The sequence below is a fragment of the Camelus bactrianus genome, chromosome 12 (assembly GCF_048773025.1).
Source record: "Camelus bactrianus isolate YW-2024 breed Bactrian camel chromosome 12, ASM4877302v1, whole genome shotgun sequence".
Classification (NCBI taxonomy): domain Eukaryota; kingdom Metazoa; phylum Chordata; class Mammalia; order Artiodactyla; family Camelidae; genus Camelus; species Camelus bactrianus.
This window is the reverse complement of record NC_133550.1, coordinates 61,703,769-61,728,921: the sequence shown is the minus strand read 5'-3', so window position 1 is coordinate 61,728,921 and position 25,153 is coordinate 61,703,769. Positions and strand designations below refer to the sequence as shown.

The window sequence follows — 25,153 nt, the reverse complement described above, 5'->3', positions numbered from 1 at the left end:
CTTCGCACAAGACATGTGCTGCAGCACAGCTGAGCGGTCCACGTGGGCTCCGGGAGCTGATGGGTGTAGGACGTGAGGGGAGGAGTCGGGGAAGACTTCTGAACGGGTGCTTTGGGAGAGAAGGCTGAGAATTCAGGAAGGAAATAAAAATGGTCACAGGGAGCACAGGAGATCAAAGCTGGGGAGAGAGGGCGATAAGCCCAGCAGTCCCTGTGAGCTGGAGAGAGAGCTGGGAGATGCGGCTGACTCTTCTTCACTCTCTGTTAGCCCTGTGGCCTTGGCCAGGTTCTAATTCCCATTCTTTAAAAATAGCGGGGAGATGACACAGTTTCCTTCATTTGTAAAAGGGGAGTAATAATAGTGCAGCCATCGTGTGGCTCTCACGTCCTAACGTCTGCGTGGAGCTCAGCATAGCCTTGGTGCATAGTACGTGCTCAGTAAACACTGGCTTTTATTATTACCTTACAGGCTGTTTAATCTATTCAAGAAAGAGGAGTTGCATGCTGGTGTGCTGGTGTAGGGACTGAGTCCAGCTCGGGAGAGAGACGGCACACACACAGGAGCCGTTACAGCCATCCTGGGTGCTTTGAGGGAACATTTGAGGAAACATTCCCGCTTGGGCAGGCACTTCCCTGACATTTAAGGTGACATTTAAGCCGTCACCATGTATAAGGAGAGGAAGCAGGTTCCAGGCAGAGGGAACAGCATGTGCAAAGCAAAGGTCTGAGTTCTTTGCAAAATTATTTGGCACTGGGCCTTAGCACCTAAAAGGCCCTCGGTAAACGTTAATTGAATGTGATCTTATCAGCCTCATAGACGACAGGAAGGGGAAGAAGTGTGAGGGGCCGTGGAGGAAAGATTTGGATGGTCCCCAGGTTCCAGGTTTTCTCCCCATCTTGTCTGCCTCTGCCCAGTGGGATGTGGTGCAATTACCTTAGTGCCATGCAGCCAAGCTGCCAGCATTCTCATCAGGGACCGGTGCTCAGCCCCAGCTTTGCCTAAGTCCTGGGAGGAGTGGCACTGGAATTAGGCAGTGTTTGTTCACATTCCTGTTTGCTGCTGTTTTAGTGCATCTGAAACCCTACGCTTGGGCAGAACTTGGAAGGATGACATGTGGCCTCTGTCTGGTGGGTCGTTTTTTCAGTCTGGGGTTGATGGTGGCTCAGTGTCTGGCATGATGCCTTGCACAGAGTAGGTGCTGAAATAGTTTTTGACCAGACCAGCAGTTGGATGGGTTAGTATCATTGCCACTCAGGATAAAGAGCTGGAGTTATTCTGGAGAAGTGACTGATCAGAACAGGATTACTTACTAGAACTGAGTTTATTATCAGGAGCTGACAGGTACATTAAACAGCCTTGGGTATGCCCAAGGGCAGGCTCTGTCTGATGGTCTGGAGGTCTCAGGCCTGGGCTGGGAGGCAGGAAGCCCCACAGTCACCTCCTTTTCCTTCTCTTCTGGAGCGGAAACCAGAAGGGGAAGATCCCACCCAGAAGACCTTTGTGCCTAACCTGCGTCACTTCCAGCTCTACCATGTTTTTAACAGTCACACACAACTAAATGAGTATTTCATGGAAAGTTTACAGTGTTGATGTCAGAGTTTCAGCCTGTGAGAAACAATAGACTTCTCTGCTTTTGAGAACAGTACTTGTTGATTACAGTAAATTTGGAACACAGAAAAGATTGGGGGTAAGAATAAAAATCCCCTCAAATTTCCAATAACCAAGAAATAATCACTGTTGGAGATTGGGCATATTTTCCTTCTAGGCATAATCCTGCATTACCTTGTTATTCACATAGCACTGGGTCATAAGCGTTTACCCGTGACATGAAAATGTTAGCCATAGATATGAAAGAATCAGACAAGTTCTGAAAAAGAGCCCCTTGGTGCTTTATTTCAAGGTCTCTGTGGAAACGATGAGATCTCCAACCTTTTTGCTGAATGGGACTATGGCATGAGGGGCAGGCAGAACACTGCAGAGTCAGAGACCCTGGGTGATGACCTTGGGCCAGTCACTTGCCCTCTGGTGGGCTACTCTTCCCCTTCTGCCCACTTGGATGCCGCAGGGCTCAGGGGAGTCCCCAGGTTAGAAAGCCTTGAGCCCCTCAGGAGGCTGTCCCCTACCTTCACCTCAACGAAACAGGTGAAGTGAGACCTCGGGAAGTCTGGAAATCCCTCTGGAAAGGGATTTTAAGATCAGACATCCTCTCCACCCCAGGGGAAATGTGTGGAGTTTGGTACCTATATTTCTCTCCTGCTACAGCCCCTGTGGATAGCCTGCACCCAGGCAGCGCCTGTCCTGCTGGCAGGTGGCCAAGAACGTCCACTCTGCTGGGCAGTGCTGTTCACCAATGTCCTCTGGGTCATCACTTACGGGAAAACTCCGAGGGAAAAATAACTAACCCTGTGGCTTTTGCTGCTGCTGTAGCCACTGGCAGAGGCTCCTGGTCTCCATCTCTAGCCGCCGTGTTTTTCATTCCATCTAGAATGAACAGAGAATCTGGGATTCCATCAGCAGTCATTTTGGGCTCCTGTAGGCACAGTGCTAGGTGTTGGGGAAGGAATGTGTGTGAGTAAATTAATATTAATTAATGTTAGCATACTAGTTAGTAATAATACTACGAATCCTCATCAGAGTTTGTGTAGGGCTTTGCAGTTTGCAAATTACTTTTCACAAATATTGTTTCATTTAATCCTTCCAGTGGCCCTGGAATTATTGTGCCTATTTTGTAGGTGGGTAGACTGAGACTCAGAAGGGTGAATTTGCCTCAGATCCTGTGGAAGGAAGCATCCAGGTTTTCCATTCCGAATCCTGTGCCCTTGCTGTGCTGAGTGGCCCCTCTAGCACAGCTGCACCCCCAGAGAGCCTGCAGTCCCGCTGGGAAGCCCAGCAGGTGGAATTGCTGCTTAGACTTGGAGAGTGTTAGTAGAGGGTCAGGTGGAAGCTGTGGGGGCCCCAGGAGGCCGCAGTCTGCTCTGCCTGCCGGTGGGCTAAGGAGCTGAGGCCCCCCGGGGGAAGGGCAGCTGAGCTGCGGGTTCTGATGGACAGTGGAGGTTGGCAGGTGGAGAAGCTGGGGAAGGCTTTCCAGGTAGTGGGACCACCTGGAGCAGGTGAGTGGAGGGATGGAGGGAGCGAGCTCTCCAAGAGCATTTGGTGTCACTGCCCCACCTCCAGGAAGAGAAGTGCATCTACACAAGTTTGTCCTTGGGTTTTAAATAAACAGGATGTACGAAAGTCTCAATTTACCAGAACAGTACATATTTGCTTTACAAAGGTAGATGCACTGTGTGGTGGTTAGAAAATGTTAATAGCAATAACCTCAGTGTATTTTAGTATGATTTGATTTTCAGGCGTTCCTGGCCGTCCAGTCTGTTGGAGCAGAGCATGGGCTGGGAAATGGGAAGGTTGGTGGGGGTTCTGCCTCTCGAATGCTGGCTTTGGTTTGCCAAGAGGTGTCTCCCACTCGGTTGAGGGCAGGAGACCATTTCTTCCATTTATAGTTCCCAGTAGTTGAGCTGGATTTGTGGGGGTGGGAGGAAGCCCTGCCCTGCCCACTGCATTTGCCCAACTGCTGTCACTCACAGGGAGGACACTAGGTACCCAGGGGTCCGCCTCCATCCTCTGCCAGCTGCCCACTTGTTGACTGGGGTTCAAGTGGCCATGGCTGTTGCATAACAGGTCCATGTGGACACAGCAGTGAAGGTCATGGAGACGGAGTGTATCTTGCATGGCTGTGGTGCCTCTACAGCTTGTGCAGGGGACATGGAAAGAGGTGCTTGTCACTCGTTTAGGATGACCAGACTGGAAGCACCTGACCCCTTGGGCTCTCCACTCCCACCCCCTCCCCATCAGGCCTGCTTCTAGTGCACATTCCGTGGCCTGCCTGCTCCTCTGCTAGCCCTGGTGCCTTTGCCCAGGGAGACCAATTAAGGCTGAATGTCATGGTGACTCCAATCACCGTCCAGCCTTCTACCTTCCCTGGGACCAGGGCTCCACAGCCAGTCTGCTAGGAAAGGCCTAGGAGCTGAGTGGGTCTGGCCCTTCACTCACAGATAGGAAACGTGAGTTTGTGGACCAGGGCACTGGGTAAGTTCGAGGCTGATCCAGGTCCAGAGCCACCTGCTGACCCAGTGCTCTGTCTGCTGAAAACGGGGCTTTTCTCTTTCTTCTGGCCATCCTTGGAACTACACATTGTTAGTATTTTCCCCAATAATTAGGCTTATTTCTTGGATGAGCGATTAAATTGTATCCAGCCTCTCTAGCAACATTTTCAAAATTATAGATGCTTGAAGGCTTTCTTTCACCCAGCAGTTGCACTACTAGGAATTTATCCTACAGATAAGATACCATGTGTGCAAAATGACTTATTCGCAGGGTTAGTCATTGTTGTCTCATTTTTAATAGTAAAAAGTGGGAAGCAACCTTCTCAAAGTTCATCGGCAGGGGGCCAGGAGCAAATTATTGTCCATCCAAACCATGAAATAGTGTACAGCCATAAAAAAGAAGATGGAGGCACCACACACACACACAGAACAGTCACCGAGGCAGATTGGTGTGGAAGGAGCAGGTGCAGGGCGGTGTCTGGTGTGGCTTTGTGCGAAAGTAAAAGGAAGTGGTAAGTGCATTTGCTTATATACGTGCTTGGGTCTCAGGATTCCCAGACGTTGGTGATTGGGGTGCCTCTAGGGTGGGAGCTGGTGCCCAGAGACAGTTCACTTGAGACCCTCAGTACCTTTTGAGTGCCGATTCATGTGAATATGTGACTTTCCCAAAAAATTTAAATGAACAAAATTCAATCAACAAGAACCATAAGAAACCTACCTCTTGTCCAGTGCGGAACAGTCAAGGCTACCTACCCCCTCAAGGACCAGCCATCCTCACTCAGGGCCCACTCATCAAAAATGCAAGCTTGGGTCTCACAAAGGGAGCCAGGTATGGGGTCTTGGGTGTTTCTTGGGAAATCTAGCCCCTCATCCAGCCCTGGAGTCATGTAGCCACCTCCCTCTGGTCTCTCCAGAACACTGCTGTTGTGTGGCTTGTAATTTTATTTTATTTTTAAAATTTATTTTATTTATTTGGAAGAAAAATTTTTTGGGGGGATTAGGTTTTTATTTATTTACTTTTAATGGCACTGGAGATTGAACCCAGGACCATGTGCATGCTAAATAAGCAGGCACTCTACCACTGAGCTATACCGTCCCTCTCTTGGCTTGTCATTTTAAATCCCTGCTCTGATATGCTTATTTCCTGACCTCTGAAACCTTCAGGGGCTTCCCCAGTAACGCATAAATAAAGTCCCTGCCCCAGGCCCTACTTACTGGATCTCTGGTGAAGCCACACTTGACTGATCGCTCTTTCCCCCTCGTGCCTCCCCACCTTCCCACTTCCGTGCCTTTGCTTGCGCAGTTCTCTCTGCCTGATGGCCTTTCCTTCCATAATGTAGCGGCCTCCACATGCCCAAATCCCGTCCGCCTTTCAAGACCCAGCTCAGTTTCCTCCTCTGCACGGCACTCTGACCTCCCCTGCTTCTTTATCTGTTCCTCTCTGCTGGCACTTAAAGCCTCTTACATTGTGTCCTAGGTGTCTGGTTCCCCGCTGGGCTGTGGGCTCCTTTAGGCAAAGTCCATATAACGTCCAGGGCCCCTGATTTGTCGTTTGCTAAGGAAGTGAAGGCTGGCTGCCCTCTTCGTGGCGGGATCAGGCCCTGTGGTGGACAGCCTGTTTCACATCTGTGAGCCCCGGTGCCTGGCACAGGCGGGCCCAGCCTCACAGCAGGAATAACGAGCCTCATCTCCCAGCACCTTGTGTGCATTCCTTCTCCCATCTTCACGAGGACCCACGAAATGTGCAGCTACCGTGACTCCCCCACACGGATGAAGCAGCAGAGCAAACATCTTGTCTGGGTCACACAGTGAGAATTAGGATTTGGACACAGGTCTGGCTGCCTCCAGAACTCCTGCATTTGATCAGTTTATTCTCCCACTTCCCGTCCATCGTGAGTGATACTGACCCCTGGGCCCCTCTCACCACCTGTCCCACTGGCCACAGGCAATCTTGTACTGTTATTTGAGTGTATTTTCTTCCCCATGGGGCTGTAAGCTCTTAAGGTTTAAAGACTTGCCTGAGATACCCTTTGGACTTAGCACGTGGGAGGTGCTCAAAGGTAAATGTTTATTAACTTACTACAGTAAAGTACACAAATCTTAGATGTACAGTGCGATGGATTTTTATATCTATAAATCCTGTGTAAACTACTATCCAGATCAAGCTGCAGGCCGTTTCCAGCCCCTCCCTGGAGCCTCCTCTGGGTCACTAACCTCACAGGTAACCACTACTCACACCTCATCGGTATTGACTGGTTTTGACCTTCTCGTAAACGGAATCATATAGAAAATCCTCTAGCGAGAGTCATCCAGTTATGTAGGGCAGTCTTTGTTCTTGTGCACTGTGGCGTAGAAGTCCACTGTTTAAATATACAGTTGACCCTTGAACAACATGGCTTTGAACTGCGTGGGTCCACTTTTACATGGATTTTTTTCAATAAATACAGTGCTACATGATCCGCAGTTGGTTGAATCTGCAGATACAGAAGGCTGACTGTAAGTTATGCATGGATTTTTGACCCCCGAGGGTCAGTGTCCGTAACCCACTGCTGTACAAGGGTCAGCTGTCATTATTTATTCATTCCGAGGGTGGGCATTTGTGTTGTGTCCAGGCTTTTACTGTTATCAGCAGGGCTGCTTTGAAATTTCTTGTTCTTGTCTGTGGGTGTACACACAGGGTGGAACACTGGCTCACGCAACTCAGTACACACATGAAAGTGTGAATGAGGTTCAGGCTGGGATTTCTGTCTGGGTACCCTGGCAGGGGCCGGGCTTCCTACCAAAAGGGCCGCAGAGGTCAGGACAGGTTGTTGGCTAAAACACCCAGTTTCCGTGGGCCAGCGGGACTATTGAGGTCCAGGTTCTGCATCTGAAGGGGACCTGTTTGCTCAGGACTGGGGTTTAGCTGGCTGGAAAGGTGGTCTCATTAGAGGAACACAGTTAGAGAGTCCAGTTGGAGAAGCTGAGCATTGGCCCATCTGTCTCAGTTTGGGAGAGAACTGAAAGGATCAAAATTTGGCCTGGTATGTATTGAAAAAAAAAAAAAGACTTAATTTTAAGGCTGAATTAAGTAATCCCACTGAGGGATTTTGGATTACTTTGTTGTTCTCTTTTATTTCTGCACTACCCCACCTCCTGAAATGAAGGATAGATGATACACGGTTGGATGGTTCTTCTTTCCTAGTTGAGAGATTCGTGGGAACTTGGCCCCAGGAGAAGAGGGACAGGTGCGGAGCGCTGGAGTGGCCCTGGCTTGTGTGTTGATTGAAGGGGAGTGGGACTGAGAGACAGGCCCTGCCCCCTTACGAGGGCACGTGATCCTTTCTCCAAAGGCCAACTGGGCAGCACTGCTCCGGCCCGCTGCGCTTTCCCTCTAATCCCCTCTGGAGAGGGGCCAGGCTGTGGGCTGCTGATCTGCTCTGATGTGGGTCAGCCTCCCCCCAAAGGCAGCGGCCCAGAAGTTCACAGAGTACACAGCCCTGGGAGACCGGAGGGCCAGCCAGCCAGTCCTGGCCACCGAAGTTGGAGCAGTGGTCAATTCAGTTTGGATGAACCGCCCTCAAGTCAGGCGCTGCCTGGTGAGCCCTGTGAAGGTCGTCGTTTCTCTGTGTGTCTTAAATGCAAGAACCGGAATCCCTCCCAGGCCACGTTCAGGTTCCAGAGCCCTGCATGCATGCATGTGGTGCTTCGTGGCTGCCGCTCAAAAGGCTTTGGAGCCAAAACTAATGAATGAAAATATGACCTCAGAAGGTTTAAAAAGGAGCCAAGCAGCAGAGACAGGGCTGGTCTGGGTCTCGGGGACGGTTGGGGATGTGGTCTCCTGGCCTGGTTGGCCTTAGGCTGGACTGACTGAACAAAGTGCGGTGCCGGGCCCTGTTCTCAGCGCTTTCCTGTAGTGACTCGTTTATTGCCCACAGCTATCCTAGCTCAGTGTGGCTGCGGCCCCATCTTACAGCTGAGGAAGCTGCAGCAAGGAGAGGTTGTGTAACTTGCCCACAGACACAAAGCTAGTCAGTGGCAGGGTTGGAAGTCAAGTCCAGAAGTCTGACTTCAGAGCCCACTGCTCCTTAACAGCCCTTGGCAATCTGGGGACCTGTCAGGACGGCTCAGGCAGCGTGAGGAGCCACTTACCAATTCTGTAGACAAATGATGTTAGCCCTCCAGGCCTCTGTTTCCTCATCTGTGAACTGGGTGTGTTAGTTTCCTGCTGCTGCTGTAACAAACTGCCAGAAACTCAGTGACTTAAAATGCAAATGTATTGTCTTCCAGTTTTGAGATCAGAAATCCAGAGTGTATTTCGTGGAGCTAAAATCATGGCATTGGCAGGGCTCTGTTCCTTCTGGAGGTTCCTTGTCTTTTCTAGCTTCTGGAGACCACTTGGGTTCTTTGGCTCAGGCCCTTCCTCCAGCTTCAGAGTCTCACAGGCACACCCTCCTGCTTCACTCTTCTAAGGACCCTTGTGATTATATCTGGCCCACCCAGATAATTGGGGATAATCTCTTTATCTCAGGATCCTTTATCACACCAGCAAGGTCCCTTTGGTCATGTAAGGTAAAATTCACAGGTGGGGAGTTCAGGATGTGAACACCTTTGGGTGGCCACTATTCAGCCTTCCACATAGGAAATTTGTGGGAGACACAAGACAACAAGGTATTCCCCAAGCGTGAAGTGAAATGACTAAGAATAAAATCTGTCTGAGGTGGTAAGATGCTCTGGAATACCTAAATTCCAAGGCAGGTGGCCGAGTTTAGTGACTACACGTCGCTCTGTAGCTTTTCTGGAAAAGGTGGGTGTCTTCAGAAGGAGAGTTGGCCAAAAGATGTCTTCTGTGGAGAAGGGTGGGGTGGGGGCTGTATCAGGGGAGGTGAGCGCTTGCATCACTCTGAGTCGTTTCCTAGGTGTGGCACGGTTCATCAGGCCTCGCCAGGGCCTGGTTGACTTTTACTCGTGACCCCCACTTCCCTGTACTCTGATCCTGCGCTCTCAAGCACTCTTCTGGCCGCTGAGGTGGGGAGGACCTTCATAACCTGGCACTCTTCCCTTTCCTCGTGAGCTGGGTTTTCCTGGCCCTGATCCCCTGAAGCCTGGCTTTCTGGGCCTGTGAGGTGAGCTCTGTCCAGCCTGTGGCTTGGTGCTCCCCACAGCCCTCCTAGGGGACCACAGTACCCCTGCTGGGATGCTCTGACTGCAGTGAGACTCACTCCACACGGCTGTCAGGAGTGCTTTGTCACCTGTAGAGTGCCACAGGTGATCTGTCAGTCAGGCCATGATGCCCCCCTCCCCCAGCAGCAGCCTAGGGCAGGTTTCCTGCTCTGGGCACACCCCTTCCCAGTGTCTGTTGACACCTGCCCAAAGCAGTCATCCAGCAAGTAACTTTTCATCACAGCACACGGTCCCTGCCCTCATGAAGCCCGACTCACAGGATGTTAAGGGAACAGATCGAATCACAGTTGTGGTCAGTGCTAGGAAAGACCAGGGAAGACGTGCCACGTGCAAACTGCAGTAGGTTGTAGAAGGTGACAGCTATCAAGGCAGGTGGGGATAAAGGTCTGTAGGGGGAACAGGAGAATGTGCCGCTCCCTGGGGTGGGCACGGTGGCGGTGGAGAGTGTCATAGAGTTGGAGTTGTAAAGGGCAGACATTCATTCAGTTGCCCCCTTGTCCAGCCAAAGCTTGTTGAGTGCTAACCATGTCCAGGCTCTGAGGGAGATCTGGGATCAAGGTTGCACATAAAACATGACCTCTGGTCTCCAGAAGCTTGTTGGGTAGAAGACAGGGATGAGTAAACTACCCTACAGAGGTTCCGCGATCAGTGTTCCTACCCCAGGAGACTTCTGACCGTGTTTCATTAGGAGCTTCCTTATTCTAGAAGCAACCAGAACATTGCTAGGTTGTGCCAGGTGGTAAAAACATCTGTATCTTGGCAGACGCTCACCTTCCTGTTGCTCACACTAGGTGGACCGGGTTGTGTCCTGATGGAGCACTGAGGACAAGTCCCTTTGCCCCCACTGGCGTGGCCTCTCCACGTTGGCAGATATGTGTGAGATGGTGTGACTCAGCCTCTATCCTTTGTCTTGACCCAGCCCATCCCTCCCTCCAGCCCAACGTCCAGGTCCTCCAGCTGAGCCCTGGATGGTGTGGAGGAGACCAGCGGCCAGTGGCCTTCAGCAGGTGGCTTAATTTCAGGCCTTTAGTCAGTCATTTGATTGACTGATTCTTCTCTTCCAGATCCCTGCTGTGTTTCTGGCACTGTGCTAGGCCTAGAGATAGATGAGTCAGGTGTGGGGAGACGATGTCAGAACCGACCTCATGGAGGGAGCATGGGGCAGCTGGGCGGGAGTGGGCCGGCCCTGGGTGAAGCTGTGATGTTTAGGATGGCTTGTGAGTGCAGCTGTCACTGGCCACAAGGACCAGGGCAGAGGGGAGGATGCGTTGGCACAGGGGCTGGGGTTCCATGTGGAGGGACCTAGTGTTGCCAGTGCTCAGAGAGGCAGGGAGGGAGGCTGGGACCCAGATGCCAAGGGTCTGGGCTCTGCAGAGGAGTCAGGACTGCATCCCACCATCGGAGCCTGACATGTTCTCAGGAGATTTCAGGTCAGGAGGAAGGATGTGGTCATGTTTGAAAATAAGTGAAAAAATAAACCACACTTGATTCCTGCTTCCTTGAGCATCAGCCTCCCTGCAGCTCTGGAGGATGGTGCAAGCCCTTGTCCCTTCTCCACCTTTCTGGAATCCAGAACACCCGAATCCCAAAGGTTCTTCCTAAGTCTGCAGCAAACTAATTTCGTGGCAAAAATCTGACCTGAATTGATGCAAGACTAATTAGGGTCTTTAAAAATATCTCACCTTTCTCTGTGGAAATACTATGTGTTTGATTTTGGGGGTATCACCACGTACGTGCCATATACAGCACCATAATCCTTCCTAAAATCTGAAAAACTCTGAGTTCCTAATCTCTCTTGGCCCAAGGGCCTTGGCTACAGCAGGGTGCACCTAATAAATCCAGAGATATCCAGTCACCCAGGTGGCAGTGCCGAGATTCCAGCTCAGTTTCCCTGACTCAGAGCCTAGGACCAGGTGCAGACTGTGGCCCTGCCTCTTCCCAGCCTGCCGGGAGGCGGGCAAGTGAGAGCCCAGGTGTGGAGCCACCTTGCGGGTAGGTGGGCCCCTGGGAGAGAGGCGGGACCAAGCCTTGACTGTGCTTTCTGTCTGATTCAGCCTGAGACTGAGGAAGGCTGAAGGACAGGCAGAGGCGTTGCAGGGAAGGTTAGGAGCCGGGTCAGCGACTGGCTTTTCCCACTGCTTACAGCACCAGTCTTCACACTTTCTTTATTCACACATCCCTATCAGTAAAAACTTGGGGGCATGCACCCCCAGTATTGGCTATTGATGTACTTACTTGTACGTCATAAACACCCCCCCCCAAAAAAAAACCTGCACCAAAAATAGAAATCAAAGGATGAGTTAAAGGTGTAATAATTTTTAAAAATGAAAAAAGTTTTGTTGGTACAGAAACCTTCTGGCTTCACGTACTTATTTTTGGAAACTGTGCTTTAATGCTCCGGGAGAGAGCAGTTTGTTTAGGTACTTGGTTTAAATGGCTGCTCTCCCTGAAGATCCCTGCCTGGGACACGTAGCTGCACACAGAGGAAACGCATCACTGGCTTTCTTTCTAAATCGGGTTACTCATTTTTCCATCCCGTCCATTGCGTACACAGAGGATTTGTTGAAACTTGGCTAGTACATTTCCATCTTCCCTGATGCCAATCAGATGTTTTTGTAAACTAAATGGAAGGTATTTTAAAGTTCTTAACACATGAGTCCAAAACCCACTCAAATGCTTTGGAAATTTTTAAACAGATTAGAAAATTCTGTTACGTAGGTTTTTAGGAGCTCGGATATGAGGGCTTTTGTAAGTTACAGACAGATTGTTTTTGGTGACAAAATCCCACAAGAGAAACATTTTCAAATTTACTTTTCTAGAAGGCTCTGGCCATAGCTGAGGTTTCTCTCAAAGAGTGGTTCCTTTCTCATTCACTGTGATAACATGACTTTCCTGTGAAGGGACATATTAAACATGCTTTGAAAACATTACCGGGGAGCATCTCTGATGCCAATAATCATAGGAAAAAATGGGCAAATTTGGAATATTTTTTGGTAAAAGAAAGATGTGCTGAGCTCTGTTAAGTTTGATGAATCTTTCTGATTGCTTTTCTTATTTGCTTTTTCTGTCTTGTAAGGTAACCAGTAAATCTCTGATAGAGATGATTTCCTGAGTCACTGCCAATCTCATTACAAATTTGGTAGAAAATTCTCCTGTTCTACTGTCTCAAGCTTTTTATTACAGAAAATTTCTAACACACAGAAGTAGAGCACATAGTAAAATGCATTTCTACCTGTCAGTCACTCAGCTTCAACAGTTAGCAGCATCTTATAGTCTTGTTGCATCTGTGCCTCTCCCCCTTTTTGAAGAGTAAAATCCTAGATGTCATGTTATTTTTCACCCTTAAATAGATCAGTATGCATCTCTACTTGATAAGGAACTTTTAAAAAACTAAAAATTTGAAATTAAAAAAAATTTTTGAAATAATTACAGGCTCACAGGAAGTTGCAAAAATAGTGTGTAGAGTCCCATGTACCTGTCTTCCCCCAGTCTTGGCATCTCGTATTGCTGTAGGACAATATCAAAGCTGGGATGTGGATGTTAATGCAGTACTGTTACCTGGACTACAGACCTTACTCGGTTTTCACTATGCAGGTTTATCACCTGTAGACTCATGTAGCCACCACCACTATCGAGATACAAAATATCTCACCACCTGGAGGGAACTCCTCCTGATGCCCCCTTTATATTTGTGCACACATCTTCCTTGCTGTCCTCTGCCAACCACCCATCTGTTCTCCATCTTTATAGATTTGTCATTTTGAGAGTGTTATATAAATGTAATCAGACAGCACGTGACCTTTTGAGGTTGGCTATTTTCACTTAACATAATGCCCTGAGATCCATCTGGATTGCTGCCTGTAACCATACTTTGTTCCTTTTTGTTGCTGAGTAGTACTCCATGATCTGGCTGTACCAGAGTTTTACAGTTTACCGGTTGAAGGACATTTGGATTGTTTTCAGGTTTTGGTGATTACAAATACAGCTGCTGTGAACATTTGTGTATAGGTTTTTGTGTGAAAGTATGTTTTCATTTCTCCAGGATAAATGTCTAAGAGTGATTACTGGGTTGTGTGGTAAGTGCATGTTAGTTTTACAAGAAACTGCCAAACTCTCTTCCGGCGTGGCTCTACCATTTTATATTCCCACCAGGAACGTATGTGTGATCAGTTTTTCTGCATCCTCACCAGCATTTGAGGTACTGTTGTGTATTTACAGGTAGGTAGTGATATCTTGTTGTGGTTTTAGTTTGTATTTCCCTGATTGCTAATGTTGAACGACTGTTTATGTGTTCATGGTCCTTTTTGAGTGAAATGTCTGTTTATATCTTTTGCACATTTTCTGATTGGATTTTTGTTTTTTATTGTTGAGCTTTGAGCTTTCTTCCTATACTCTATATTCTAGATGCTGGTCATTTGTAGGATATGTGGCTTGCAAATATTTTCTTACACTACATGGCTTGCCTTTTCATCCTCTTCACAGAGCCACAGCATGAAATTTTTTACTTTTACAGTCCAGTTTATCAGTTTTTCCTTTTATGGGTCATACTTTTGGTGTCAAGTCCAAGAACATGTTGCCTAGTCCTCAGTTTCAAAGATTTTCTTTTGTGTCTTCTAAAAGTTTTGTAGCCTTACACTTAAATCCATAATCCATTTTGAATTAATTTTTGTATATGGTATAAGGGTTTAGGTTAAGGTTCCTTTTTGGGTTTTTTTTTTTTTTTTTTTGCCTCTGGATAGCCAGTTGTCCCAGTACTGTTTATTGAAAAGATCATTCTTCCTCCATTGACAAGGACCTTTATTTTGACATACCCATCATGCCATTATCATGCCTAACAAAATTGGCAAGAATTCTTGTGTACTTTCTATTTCAAAGATGTCGATGTCATCGTCGTCGTCGTCGTCATTGTCGTCGTCTTTGCAGTAGGTTTACAATGTTGTGTTAATTTCTGGTGTACAGCACAGTGATTCAGTCATACATATATATATACCTTTTCATGTTTTTTTCACTATAGGCTATTACAAGATATTGAATATAGTTCCCTGTGCTCTATAGGAGTACCCTGTTGTTTATCCAGTGATGTCTTCTTTTAATCATTGGTTTGTTCGCATCAGGACCCAACAAAGCCCGCATGTTGCATTTCATTGTAATGTCTCCTTCGCCTCTTGTTCCATAACGGCTCCTCAGCCACCTTTGTTTATAAGCCACTAATTTGTTGAAGAAACTGGGTCATTTGTCCTATAGACTGTCCCACGGCCTGGCTTTGGCTGCCGCTTCCTTGTGGTATCATTTCATCTGTCCCACTACCCTCTGTGTATCCTGGACACTGGTGGTGAGTTCGAGAAGCGTGTTATCACTTTTTGGGTAAGAGTCCTTCCTAGGTGGTGCTGTCTGCTTCCTGTGCACCCCGTTAGGAGGCTTGGCATCTCTGGTGGCCCCTTTCTGGTGATGTTGATCTTGACTGTGGCTTCAGAGGGTGCTGCCTGCTCCATCCCTTACCAAGTCCCCTGTCAGCCACTCACCTAGTGGTTTTTCATCCATTGATGAGCCTTATCTATGTCTGTTATTTGTGTTAGGAGTTGCAATTTTTTGGCTGCATTCTGTCTCCATTTATTAATGGGACTTGTGTAAAGCAGTACACACCTTTGTCAACAATGTGGTCAGCCTCAAATATTATAGGTGAGGAAACTGACGCCCTGAGAGGTGAAGTCAGCTCGCAGGCGGTAAAGTCTGGCGGGAACCCTGCTCGGTGACTTCACAGCTGGAGCTTGGTTACTCTCTGGAGAGACTGCCCCAAAGTCCCTGCCGTTTCAGGGCCTTCCCTGACCCTCTCCCTGGCCTTGGCCAAGGCAGTTGGTGCTTTCTCAGGGCTCTCTTAGGTCTGGACACTCACTTCTTGCACAGGGCGGTGGGGCAAGGCCTCCAGGTACCCCTGTTGTGTAGAGGAGCCGTGAGTCCTTGAGGCTGAGGCTGGATCTTCCATGCCCAGCACAGCGTCCAGAGGCCTCTGGGCGTGTTTGTTGGAAAGGTGACTCCAGTGTCTCCCCTCAGGCTCTCTGCCACGACCCTGGCAGAAGTTTAATGTAGTCGATTGAGAAAATACAGGGGACCTGCCAGAGCATCTAGGATTCTGAGCTTCATCCTGCATGTTCTCCCCTCTGGGGTGTGTGGACCACATAGAGAAGGGGATCCGTGGGGGATCTTCCGGGGAGCAAACCCCTACTTCTGCCAAGTCCAGGGCTCCACCAGGCCAGCATCCTGCTTGCCTGTGGGACCTGGGAAGGCAAAGATCCTTCCCAGGTTGGTGCCTGTCCTGAATATGAGAGGACGGGACCCCGGTGTCATCCCCTGCCCCCACCACTCCACCCTGTGAAGTTTGCGGGGTCTACTGCTGTGAGCTGCCTAGGGTCCTGGGAGCAGGGTGAGCTGTGGGTGACAGCCTACCAGGAGCCGCCTTCACCTGCCTCTCTGGGTGCTGGGAGACCTGCATCTGAGCCAGAGCATCAACCATTTGGGGGGCATATTATGAAAACCCTCAAGTCATTTGGTACTAGCCCAAGAAGCTGTAAAACCTAGTTCCACATCGTTTTCCTCATTTCTGAGATGGAGATAATGTTACTTACTTCAGAGTTACTGTGAGAGAAAACATGAGATCATGTTGGGGAAAATGGTTTGTAAACAGTGAGGGCTGCCTGAAAGTGAAGTAAACGGTTTGTAAATCATGGGGCCCCAGCACAGAAGTGTGGCCAGAGCGGTCAGGCTGCAGAAGTCTTGCCGAGGTTGTGGCTTCCCCTCCTGGGAAGTACCTCCCTCCCCTTCCTGCAGGAAGACTCAGGGCCCTGGTGGGATGGCTGCGGCCCTGAGGAGGGTGCATCCATGGCCCGCTTGGTAGATATTAGGCGCCTAAGGTGTGCTCTAGGACCTGGGTTTAAGTCCTGGGTGTAATTCGGGGGCATCGCCCACCCTTTCTGAGTAGACTTCTTGGGAACAGATGACCTACTTAAAGAAGGCACTTGAGTGTGAAGAAGCGAAGCCCCAGCAAGAAACAGGGCGGAGCCTTCACCAGCTTCCCCTTCTGAACAGAAGCCCACGCAGGTTTCCCCTCTGGAGGGTGGGATGGCAGGCAGGGTCAGAGCTCAGCCATCTCCCCACCTGGGGAGTCTGCACAGGGCCCTCTCAACACTGTGGTTAGTCGAGAGCAAAACAGCCTTAGACGCACCCAGCCCTTGTGCAGAAGGACAAGATCGAGGAGTGTTTGTACTTCCTGTAGCCCTTCCCCCCCCCCAATTTCCCCGTGTTTATTCATTTAATTTGGGATGATAGACAAAGATGATGATTTACAACTCAAATCTTCTTTTTTAGGAAATATTTCTGGCACTGGTTTTCAATTTTGCAACCATACTTACAGGAACTATTCTTAGACTTGTCACTGTGTCTCTTTTTCAAAGCGCCACCAGTCTTTATATAGACACCTTCTCCAGTTTGGAATTTCTTTATATAGATGCCTTCTCCAGTTTGAGTTGTTAATCTAGATTCTTCTCTTGATCAGTGTGTTAAAGATCATTTATTTTTTATAGGAAAACAGAAATGTAAAGGGTAAAAACTTACAGCTAAGAGCAGACATGGCTTAGGGGGCAGAAGGTGCTGGAGGCGCTGGAAAGGGGCTGGGGGTGGGGAGAGAGTGGGCGAAGAACCTCTTCTTCATCACGGGTCAGGCCGGATGCACCCAGGGAAGGCCCAGGGAAACCTCCCACTGGTGTCATAATGTTGTGGTTGAGAATATCAGCTCAGACTTGGGAGGGACTGGGAGAGGTCATCAGGGTTCAGGCTGAGATGGCTGGGTTTGGCCATTTTCTGGGTCAGGCAGTGGAGACCCTCTGGGGCCCAGGGAACTTGTGTAGGCACATGGCTGGTCGGGGTGAAGCTGAGACTCAACCTCCGGCCAGGGTTCTTTCCACTCTTGGCTTTGCATCTGTTTGCATCAGTGGTTGGATGTTCTCCTGGTCCATTGCAGGGTACTCTTCCAGGGTCTTTGCTGCAGGGAGACTCCGTCACCGTAGGGTGGCATTGCCCAACCTGTCGACAGGTGGCAGCACTGAAAGGGACTTCTGACAGGACATGGGTCCTGGAAGCCCATGGATGCAGGAGTGGCCAGCCCTCCGAGGAGCAATTCTAGGTGGTCCTGATGGAGTGGCTTTGCTCTTTGAAGGTGGTTCCAGCCCCCGGCCTGGCATTGGTCCCTGTTTGTAAACTTGCCCGGAGAACCCTAACAACAGCTCATCCTTGCAACATCTGGGTTACCTTCTAGCATGAAACCATTACTTTGTTACCCCAGGGACTGAAGTTGCCACCAGGAAGTGTGGGGCCGATGTGACAGCCCACCTGGGGTAACTGTGCGAACCCTGAAGTGCTGTCCTGTGTCCGCCCACTCCCATCTTTACTTTCCCACCTGGAATCTTCCTTTATGCCGACTTCCTCAACTCTGTACTTTGCTCCTCTCTGAAGTACCTCAACTTCCTTTTGAAATAAAGGGTGAAGAGCAGTAGATAATAAAGTAAATGTTATAAATTGGCCTTGGTGCTGAGCTTGGTGCTGGGGTTTAAAGGTGGAACTATGGTCTTGCCTCGAAGAGTGGGCGTTCTTAGGAGGATAAACAGGAGCAGATGACAGAGCTGCGTGTTATGTAGAACAATAGAGGCGGGCAAAATGGATGGAAGTACCTGATTGGAGAAAGTGCACAAGGCAGGCTTTTAGGAAGAGTTATGCATGAGCTAAATTAAAAGGTGAGCAGTTTGAAGGTGGGAAGGGCCACTAAGTCTCCAAAATAGCACAGCTGGATGTTGAGGAATGGCTGTCAGCCGTTAGGGAAACGAGGGAGAAACGGCAAAGAAAAGACACACCTCCCTAGAAGAGCTGCCTCAGTGCTAAAATGATCTTGCTAGACCAGGAGGTGTAAAGATGCGTAGAGCTGGAGGGTATTTACCCAACACCTGCTGTGTGCCTGCAGGAGATCCAGTCACGGCAGAACGGAGCCCCTGCCCTCAGGGAGCTTGTGTCTGGTGCAGGAGGCAGACAGTTAACACATGAGTAATGTATAGTTTGTCAGATGGAGTCAGGTGGTTAATGAGTATTCTGGATAGGAATAAAGCAAACCAAAGAGATCAGGAGCGCCTGGTGTGAGGGAGGGTTTGCCACATTTGAGCAGGTGGTCAGGGCAGAGATCTTAAGGAAGTGTGGGAGCTAGCAATGTAGCTGGGCAGAGACAGCCAGTGCAAAGGCCCTGTGGCATGCTCAGGATTGGCATGTTCAAGGAGCTAGTGTGACTGGAGTGGAGGATGGAAGTGGGACTTGAGATCAGACAGCCATGGAGGGCCCATCCAGCAGTCTTGTGGGCCTCTGTAAGGACAGCAGCTTATACCCCGATGGAGCTGGGGGCTGTTGGAGGGTTTGAGCAAAGGAGGGGCCCAAATGGCTAACGTCTTAGAAAGTTTCACACAGCTGCTGTGTGTGGATAGCAGGAGCAAGGGCAGAAGCAGAGAGATTGATCAGGAGCTTCGGTTGTTAATCCAAAGGAGACATGCTAGGGACTGGAGTGAGATGTGGTCAGGGTCTGGTCACATTTTGAAGGTGCATGTAGAGACCTGGAAGTTTCTTTCCAATGACTCCACCACTGATGCTGGGAGTAGGCTAACACTGCGGTTCCCTCTCTCTAGGCCAGCTCGAGGCTTTCTCTCAGGGAGCCCCTGCTGCTGGGCACCATGACCGTGAGGGGGGCCGCGCTGGCCCCGGATCCAGCGTCACCCACGACCGCAGCAGCCTCGCCCAGCGTCTCTGCAATCCCTGAGGGCAGCCCCACAGCCATGGAGCAGCCTGTGTTTCTGATGACGACCGCCGCGCAGGCCATCTCTGGCTTCTTTGTTTGGACAGCCTTGCTCATCACCTGCCACCAGGTACCCAGGCCATGCAGGAGCCCTTGAGCCAGCAACCCCAGCCCTCTGGGGGGATTCCTGAGAAGTTTGTCATCCAACAAAGTATTAGTTAGGCCAGGGCAGGCTAAGCTGCAATAATAAATAAGCCCAAAATCTCAGGGGCTTCACCTGGTTTCTTGTTCAGCCCAGCCCCGTGCAAGTCAGGTGCCATTTGTGGCTCCAGTATCTTGAGCTTCGCGGCATCATCCGTCTGACAACTGCAAGGAGGGTGGTGTGTGCGGAAGAAACTCTGGGTATTTCACCTCCTCAACCAGAAACGGCCCTTGTCCCTCCTGCTCACCTTCCGTGGGCCAGAGCTGGTCACATGTCCTGCCTAAGCTGCAGGGGAGCCTGGGAGCTGTGAGGGAACACAGGACGTCAATGACCCCTTTGTAGATGAGGAAATTGAGACCCAGAGAGGGAGGAGGGTGGGGGAACTAGCCTGGTTGCGTACGAGCTGCAGACAGAGCTGGGATAGAAGTCAAGTCTCCTGTCCCCCTGTGCTAGCCGTTCCTGGGGAGGCTGCTGTGGGCTGGGATGTGCTTGGCTGCCCGAAGGAGAAACTTTGAAGGTTGCCCAGCGAAGAGGGAATGCTGAGCCTGCTGCAGTCCCAGTGTTCCCCGTCCCTTCTAGAACCCGACTACTTCCAGGGCGGTTGGCTCACAGCAGATGGGGAGGACTTTGTTCTCTTCCGCCCGAGCCCAGGGCTCCGCTGGGCCAAGCATGAAGTCATGGGAGCCGGGACGAGAGACTCTGGCTGCTGGGACTGTGCATCGTGGCTAGAGCAGTTCTTGGCATTTGTGTGTAGCTTTTAATTTTTTCCCTGGCTTTCTAAAAACCGCATTTCATTTTCCCAACTTCCCAGAGAGGCAGGCAGCGCTGCCTCTGTTCAACAGATGGGAAAATGAGACACAGGATGAGGACATCACTGCAGCCACTCAGCCAGGAAGCGCTTCCACCTCCCGTGGAAGCGAGGGTCCCGTCTGTTCCGTCCTCTACACCATAAGTTAGTTAAGGGATGGGGTGGGGTGGGCGACCACCTGGACACCTGTGTTTTAGCTCCACGCTCCAGGGGCCAGGTGTTTAGAAAGGCCTGGTGGGTGGAGGGACACGCACATGCCTGTTCATAGCCTCCTTTGCACCACGCACCCGAGGTGCCCAGCCCTGGCTGTGCATGGGGTCCCCAGGGAGCTTGTTACAGCTGTGGATCCCTGCACGTCTCTGACTTTTTTGCAATCTTGGGCGTGGTCTTTGCATCGCCACACTCAGCCTCCAGGCTTTTTGCACCCCTTGATTTGATGCTCACGACACCCTCACTGCCAGAAGTTGTGTCACTGCACTTTAGAGAAGGATGTTGAGGCTCAGGGTCACCTAGCAAGTGAGGGCAGGGCTCTACAGAGCTTGTCCCTGACCCCTGGGCTGGGTTCCTCCTTTGGAGCAGAAGGGCGGAGGCGGGCTCAGGTGAGGGCTGGGATCTCTGGCTGACCGGCCTCCCTCTGCCCCCAGATCTACATGCACCTTCGCTGCTACAGCTGCCCCAATGAGCAGCGCTACATCGTCCGCATCCTCTTCATCGTGCCCATCTATGCCTTCGACTCCTGGCTCAGCCTCCTCTTCTTCACCAACGACCAGTACTACGTGTACTTCGGCACCGTGCGCGACTGCTACGAGGGTGAGGACAGCGAGGGGCGGGCACTGGGAAGGGGTGGGCGAAGCTGGGCTGGGGGCTGCACACCCCCTGGTCCAGGAGCCGGAAACCCCTCCCCTCTTCCCAGCTTCCTCCCTCAGGGGCCGCCCATCACTTCTTTACTCCCTTCAGGGTGTCTACCCAGCTACCAGCACATGTGTAGCCAGAGCTTCTCCTGCTGATGCGATTTGTGGTGTGGCCCCGAACACCCTCACAGATATCTGGGAGCAGGGACCCTCACCTGGGTCTCATTTCTCAGTTCCGAGAGCTGGGGACGCTCTCTCACTCAGTGGCCCTGGCCTGGGAAGGGCGGGGAGCTGGGACTTAGAGAAGGAGTCGGCGTCTGTCAGGAGGTGCTGCAGATGAGCATTCCTTCTGGGCAGTCCCAGCGTGCCTGGCCGGAATGTGCTGGGAGCTATGCGGAGGGGCCGGCCGTGGCCGGAGGAGGGGCAGCGGCTGGAGGGGGTTGCACCAACAGGCAAGAATGGGGTCATACACAGCCTTGCAGGACACGTGGAGAAACTTAGATTTTCCTTTTTACTGGTGATACACAAAAGTAGGACTCAATTAGAAATTGCAGGTTAGAAAATCTGCAGGTGGTGGGTGGGTGAAGGAGGAGAGGCCAGAGGCCCCAAGGCAGGTCACCGGCCAGTGATGCTTGGGCCTGCACCCAAACCGGCCAGCAGGGATGGGAAGGAGGGCCCTTGAACTCAAGACCCCTGCTCTGATGCCCACCCTCCTGTGATGGTCCTTTGTTTTCCTGTTTCCTCCCTGTACCTGCACTGCTGGTTTAGGGTCTAGTGACAGGTTTGGTCTTCCTTATGTTGTGGCTGGAAAGTTCTGATGACTGCTTGTCTGCTTCCCAGATGCAGGAGGGCTTTGCCTGTGGCCCTGGGCTCTGTGGATGTTGGGGTGAAGCATGCTCATCCCCAAAGAATCCAGTCTCTCTTCCTGTCCCACTTTGAACCTGTGTGTCCCTGAGGACCCGCAGGGCACAGGAAAGGCCTTTGGACTTGGTGAGGAAATGCAGGCACCTAACAGGCCTACAGAGTGTGCCCCACCCGCCCCTATGGCCGCATTAGCCTCCTTTCCTGCCCACCTGGGCCCTTTGGTTTCCCGGGTGCCTGCAGAGCTCCTCTCCCGCCTGCGCCTCCTCCTCCTCCTTCATCTTGACTCCAGTGGCTCCTCAGAAGGGCCTTCCCCATCTCTCCTGCTCCCAGCGCCCTGTCTGCATCCTCGAGGCCTCACCATGGTTTGCGGTTTGCAGTTTGCAGTTAAGTGCAGACAGTGTGCGTGCCTGGTTTGCTCCGTCCCTGTGAGGACTGTCAGCTTCCTGAGAGCAGGAACGGGTGGAGATGTGATGGGTGCTCACTCCTTCCGATTTTGGGAATGAATAAGGAATATTATTAAACACCTGCTACGTGCCTTGTGTTTGCCCACGTGGGGCCTCCTTGAAATCCCAGGCTGGAGTCCCTGCTGGGCTCTGTCGGGTGGAGACCTGCTCAGGGCATGACAGGCTCCAGTGCCCGATGTTCCTGGAAGCAGTGGAGTCCCCAGGGAAACCTTTGGACACCTGGGGAGCTGTGAAGGCTGGGGATGGGGAAGGTGGGGCTGAGCACCCTTTTCCGTTCAGCTGCCGGCCGTGCGTGGGTGCTCACGAGCAGCCTCTGCCTGCTGGTTCCTTCAGAAGCAAAAAGGTATTCTCTGCCAAGGGAGAGGGGCTCTCCTGCATGATGAGGGGTATTTATCGGCTCTCTTCTCTGCTGGGCCCTGAGGACTGGGGCTTGTGGCAGAAAGGGGGACACAGCCAGGGAGCCTCCGCACTATCCTCGCCCTGCGCCCCAGCGGCGGCAGCAGATGGTTGGTGGCTCCCCCCACTCCAGAAGCCCTTTTGTTCAGGCCCTGCCTGTCCCAACCTTCCTCCCAGCCCTGGAAAGGTCCTCGCAGGAAGCCTGCCGCCCTGCGAAGCACATCTCCTAGCAACGCTATTATCCGCTCGGCCTCTCCGAGGGAGTTTGCAAACAGCACAGCAGCTGCTCTGAAGTTCAGGCTGCCCTTGAGCTCACCAGCTCGCAGTATCTGTGTCCAGGGTCTGCGTCGGTGGGCTTGGCCCTGGCCTGGCCCTTTCCCACACCTCTGCTCTGTCTTGTACCCTCTCCCTTTGTGCTCTCATCCAGGTGCTAACAGCTGCCTGCATGAGCTGCCCCTGTAGAGTTGCTGGTGGGGTGTGTCCCTTAAAATTCAAAAAGAGCCCCCCATTCATTCCCCTGCCCACCCTTCCTCCTCAGTGTCCCAAGACCCAGGAAGGGACAGGAATCAACCATGCTGGAGATCTCTTATTTCAGACCCACCCAGCCCATGGCACAGGCCAGCTCAGAGCCAGGCTCTCTGCTGGGCATCACACAGACATTTGCTTTTTAATAAAAGTAACTAAAATTTTACTTTTATTAAAGTAACACCTGCATATGGTTGAAACACAAAACTGCCCCAACTCCTCACTCCCAAGGTCACATACTTTCAACTCTTTAAACTCGTTTCTTTTTCTAGAATAACCTAAAAATATGTTTGTACTATTGTTTCTTGAGTTTTTAATTTTCTGTAGTGTTACATAGTGGCTGACTCCTGTGGAAGGTTTGATTTAGATATGTTACCTCCCAACCACACACACACACAGACACACAGTTTTCTTTCCTTCATCTTTTTAAAGTAACTAGGTCATAATTTTTTCCAAATCTGCATTCAGTGTGTGCATTCGTGTGTGTAAATGTTCAAGGCTGGGCCTTACAGTGTCCCAAGACTGCATTTCCTTGTTCAGCTTTGTTTTTCCTCTGGTTACTACTTGTCATGCTTTTTGGTTTGCTCTGTGTTTTGTGTATCTATCATTAATTTATTTCCCAATGCTTCAATTTGAATAGAAAAAAGAAACCCTCCACCCAGGGCATCTGCTGGCTTTGGGTTTTCCGGGGAGCCGTCCTCCTGGAGCCCCGCCCTTCTTGCTCTTGTCCAGTTGCCCTCCAGGCCCCTTAATGCCCAGCTGTTGTCCTGGATCTTCCCTTCACTGCCATCTTAGGAACCCTGTTGCCTCTTCTGTCCTGAATCACCTGTTCCCTGGATGCCATTTTTTTCCACCTTGGCCATTTGCTCTCTCCTTTTGGTTAGCAAACATCTTCTAGAAGCTTCCTGAGGAAAAATGGTGCCTGGGAGTTCTCTTTTTTGGAAATCTGAAAGTTATCACAAACATCTTTTACTATATTGTTCTACCTGGCTGGTATTCAGTGGGAATGTAATTCTAAATTGGAAATCATTCTTCTGAATTTTGAAAGCCTGGTTTTCACTATCTCTTAGCTTCCAGTGTTTTTTTGGAAAGTCTGCTGGATTCTGATCTTAATGCCTGTATGTGACCTTTTTTCTCCCCCCCTAGCTTTTAGAATCTTGCCTTTTTCTGCAGTGTTCTGACACCTCACAAGAGGTAGGGTGTTCGTCGTGCAGGGCCCCTGGTGGGCTTTTTCAGTATGGAAGCAACTTCTGCCCTAAGGTCTGGGAAACTTTCTTCTCTGTCTCTTGGACAGTGTCTCCCCCTCCGGTTTGTTATCCCTTTCTGGAACTCCTGTTAGTAGGATGCTGCAATTCAGGATTGAGCTTCAGATTTTCTTCAGTTTTCCAGCTCTTTTTTGTTCTGCTTTCTAGGAACTTTAATTTTTTTTTTCCTATTTAAAAACCCTTTACCTTCGAGCTTTTCTGTTGAGGGTTTTATTTCCCTTATCATGCTGTAGGGTGTCAGGAGCCCATCCCCGCTCGTTTTCCCTAGCCCCTTGTTCTCTGTGTTGGTTCTTCTCTCCCTGGGGATGCTGATTGCAGCTTTCGTCTTTTCCCTGCATTATCTCTGTCCTGAGTTCATTCCATCTGTTTGTTTGCTTTTGCTCTTTGACCTTTGGGTTAGAAGCTCTCCTCAAATGTTTGGTGTCCTTGGCTATTTTTTATCTTTAAGAATGGGGATTAAAGCTGCTGAGCCTCCTCCCAATTGGGTGATAGGACAGGGGGCGTTTCCTCTGCCCTTTTCATGCGGTGGTGTTGCAGGCTCTGATTCTGGGCCTGTTTCCTCAGAGAATAATGTTCGCATCTCCGGCCTGGGAGGTAGGAGCTGAGGGGCTGAGTTATGTGTGCAGGGTGGGGAGGGGCCCTGGACATCTCCCCTTCCTATTCAGACTTCATCTCTGTGTTTCCTGCAAGTC

The 25,153-nt window shown here is 50.6% G+C and overlaps 1 protein-coding gene across 5 annotated transcripts in view; it reads left to right on the top strand.

Annotated features, from left to right (window-relative positions):
* TMEM184B (transmembrane protein 184B) overlaps positions 1-25,153 on the top strand; it is a 51,639-nt gene that overhangs the window by 10,756 nt on the left and 15,730 nt on the right. For 3 of the 5 annotated variants that reach the window (XM_074375546.1, XM_010960310.3, XM_074375547.1), the window contains exons 2-3: positions 18,980-19,216; positions 20,741-20,906. In XM_074375546.1, the coding sequence (XP_074231647.1) occupies positions 19,025-19,216; positions 20,741-20,906 (358 nt within the window). In that variant the 5' untranslated portion in view covers positions 18,980-19,024. Of the gene's footprint in view, positions 1-18,979; positions 19,217-20,099; positions 20,241-20,740; positions 20,907-21,787; positions 21,938-25,153 lie in introns of those variants that run through there. The other 2 variants (XM_045520656.2, XM_045520657.2) reach the window with 2 other exon arrangements.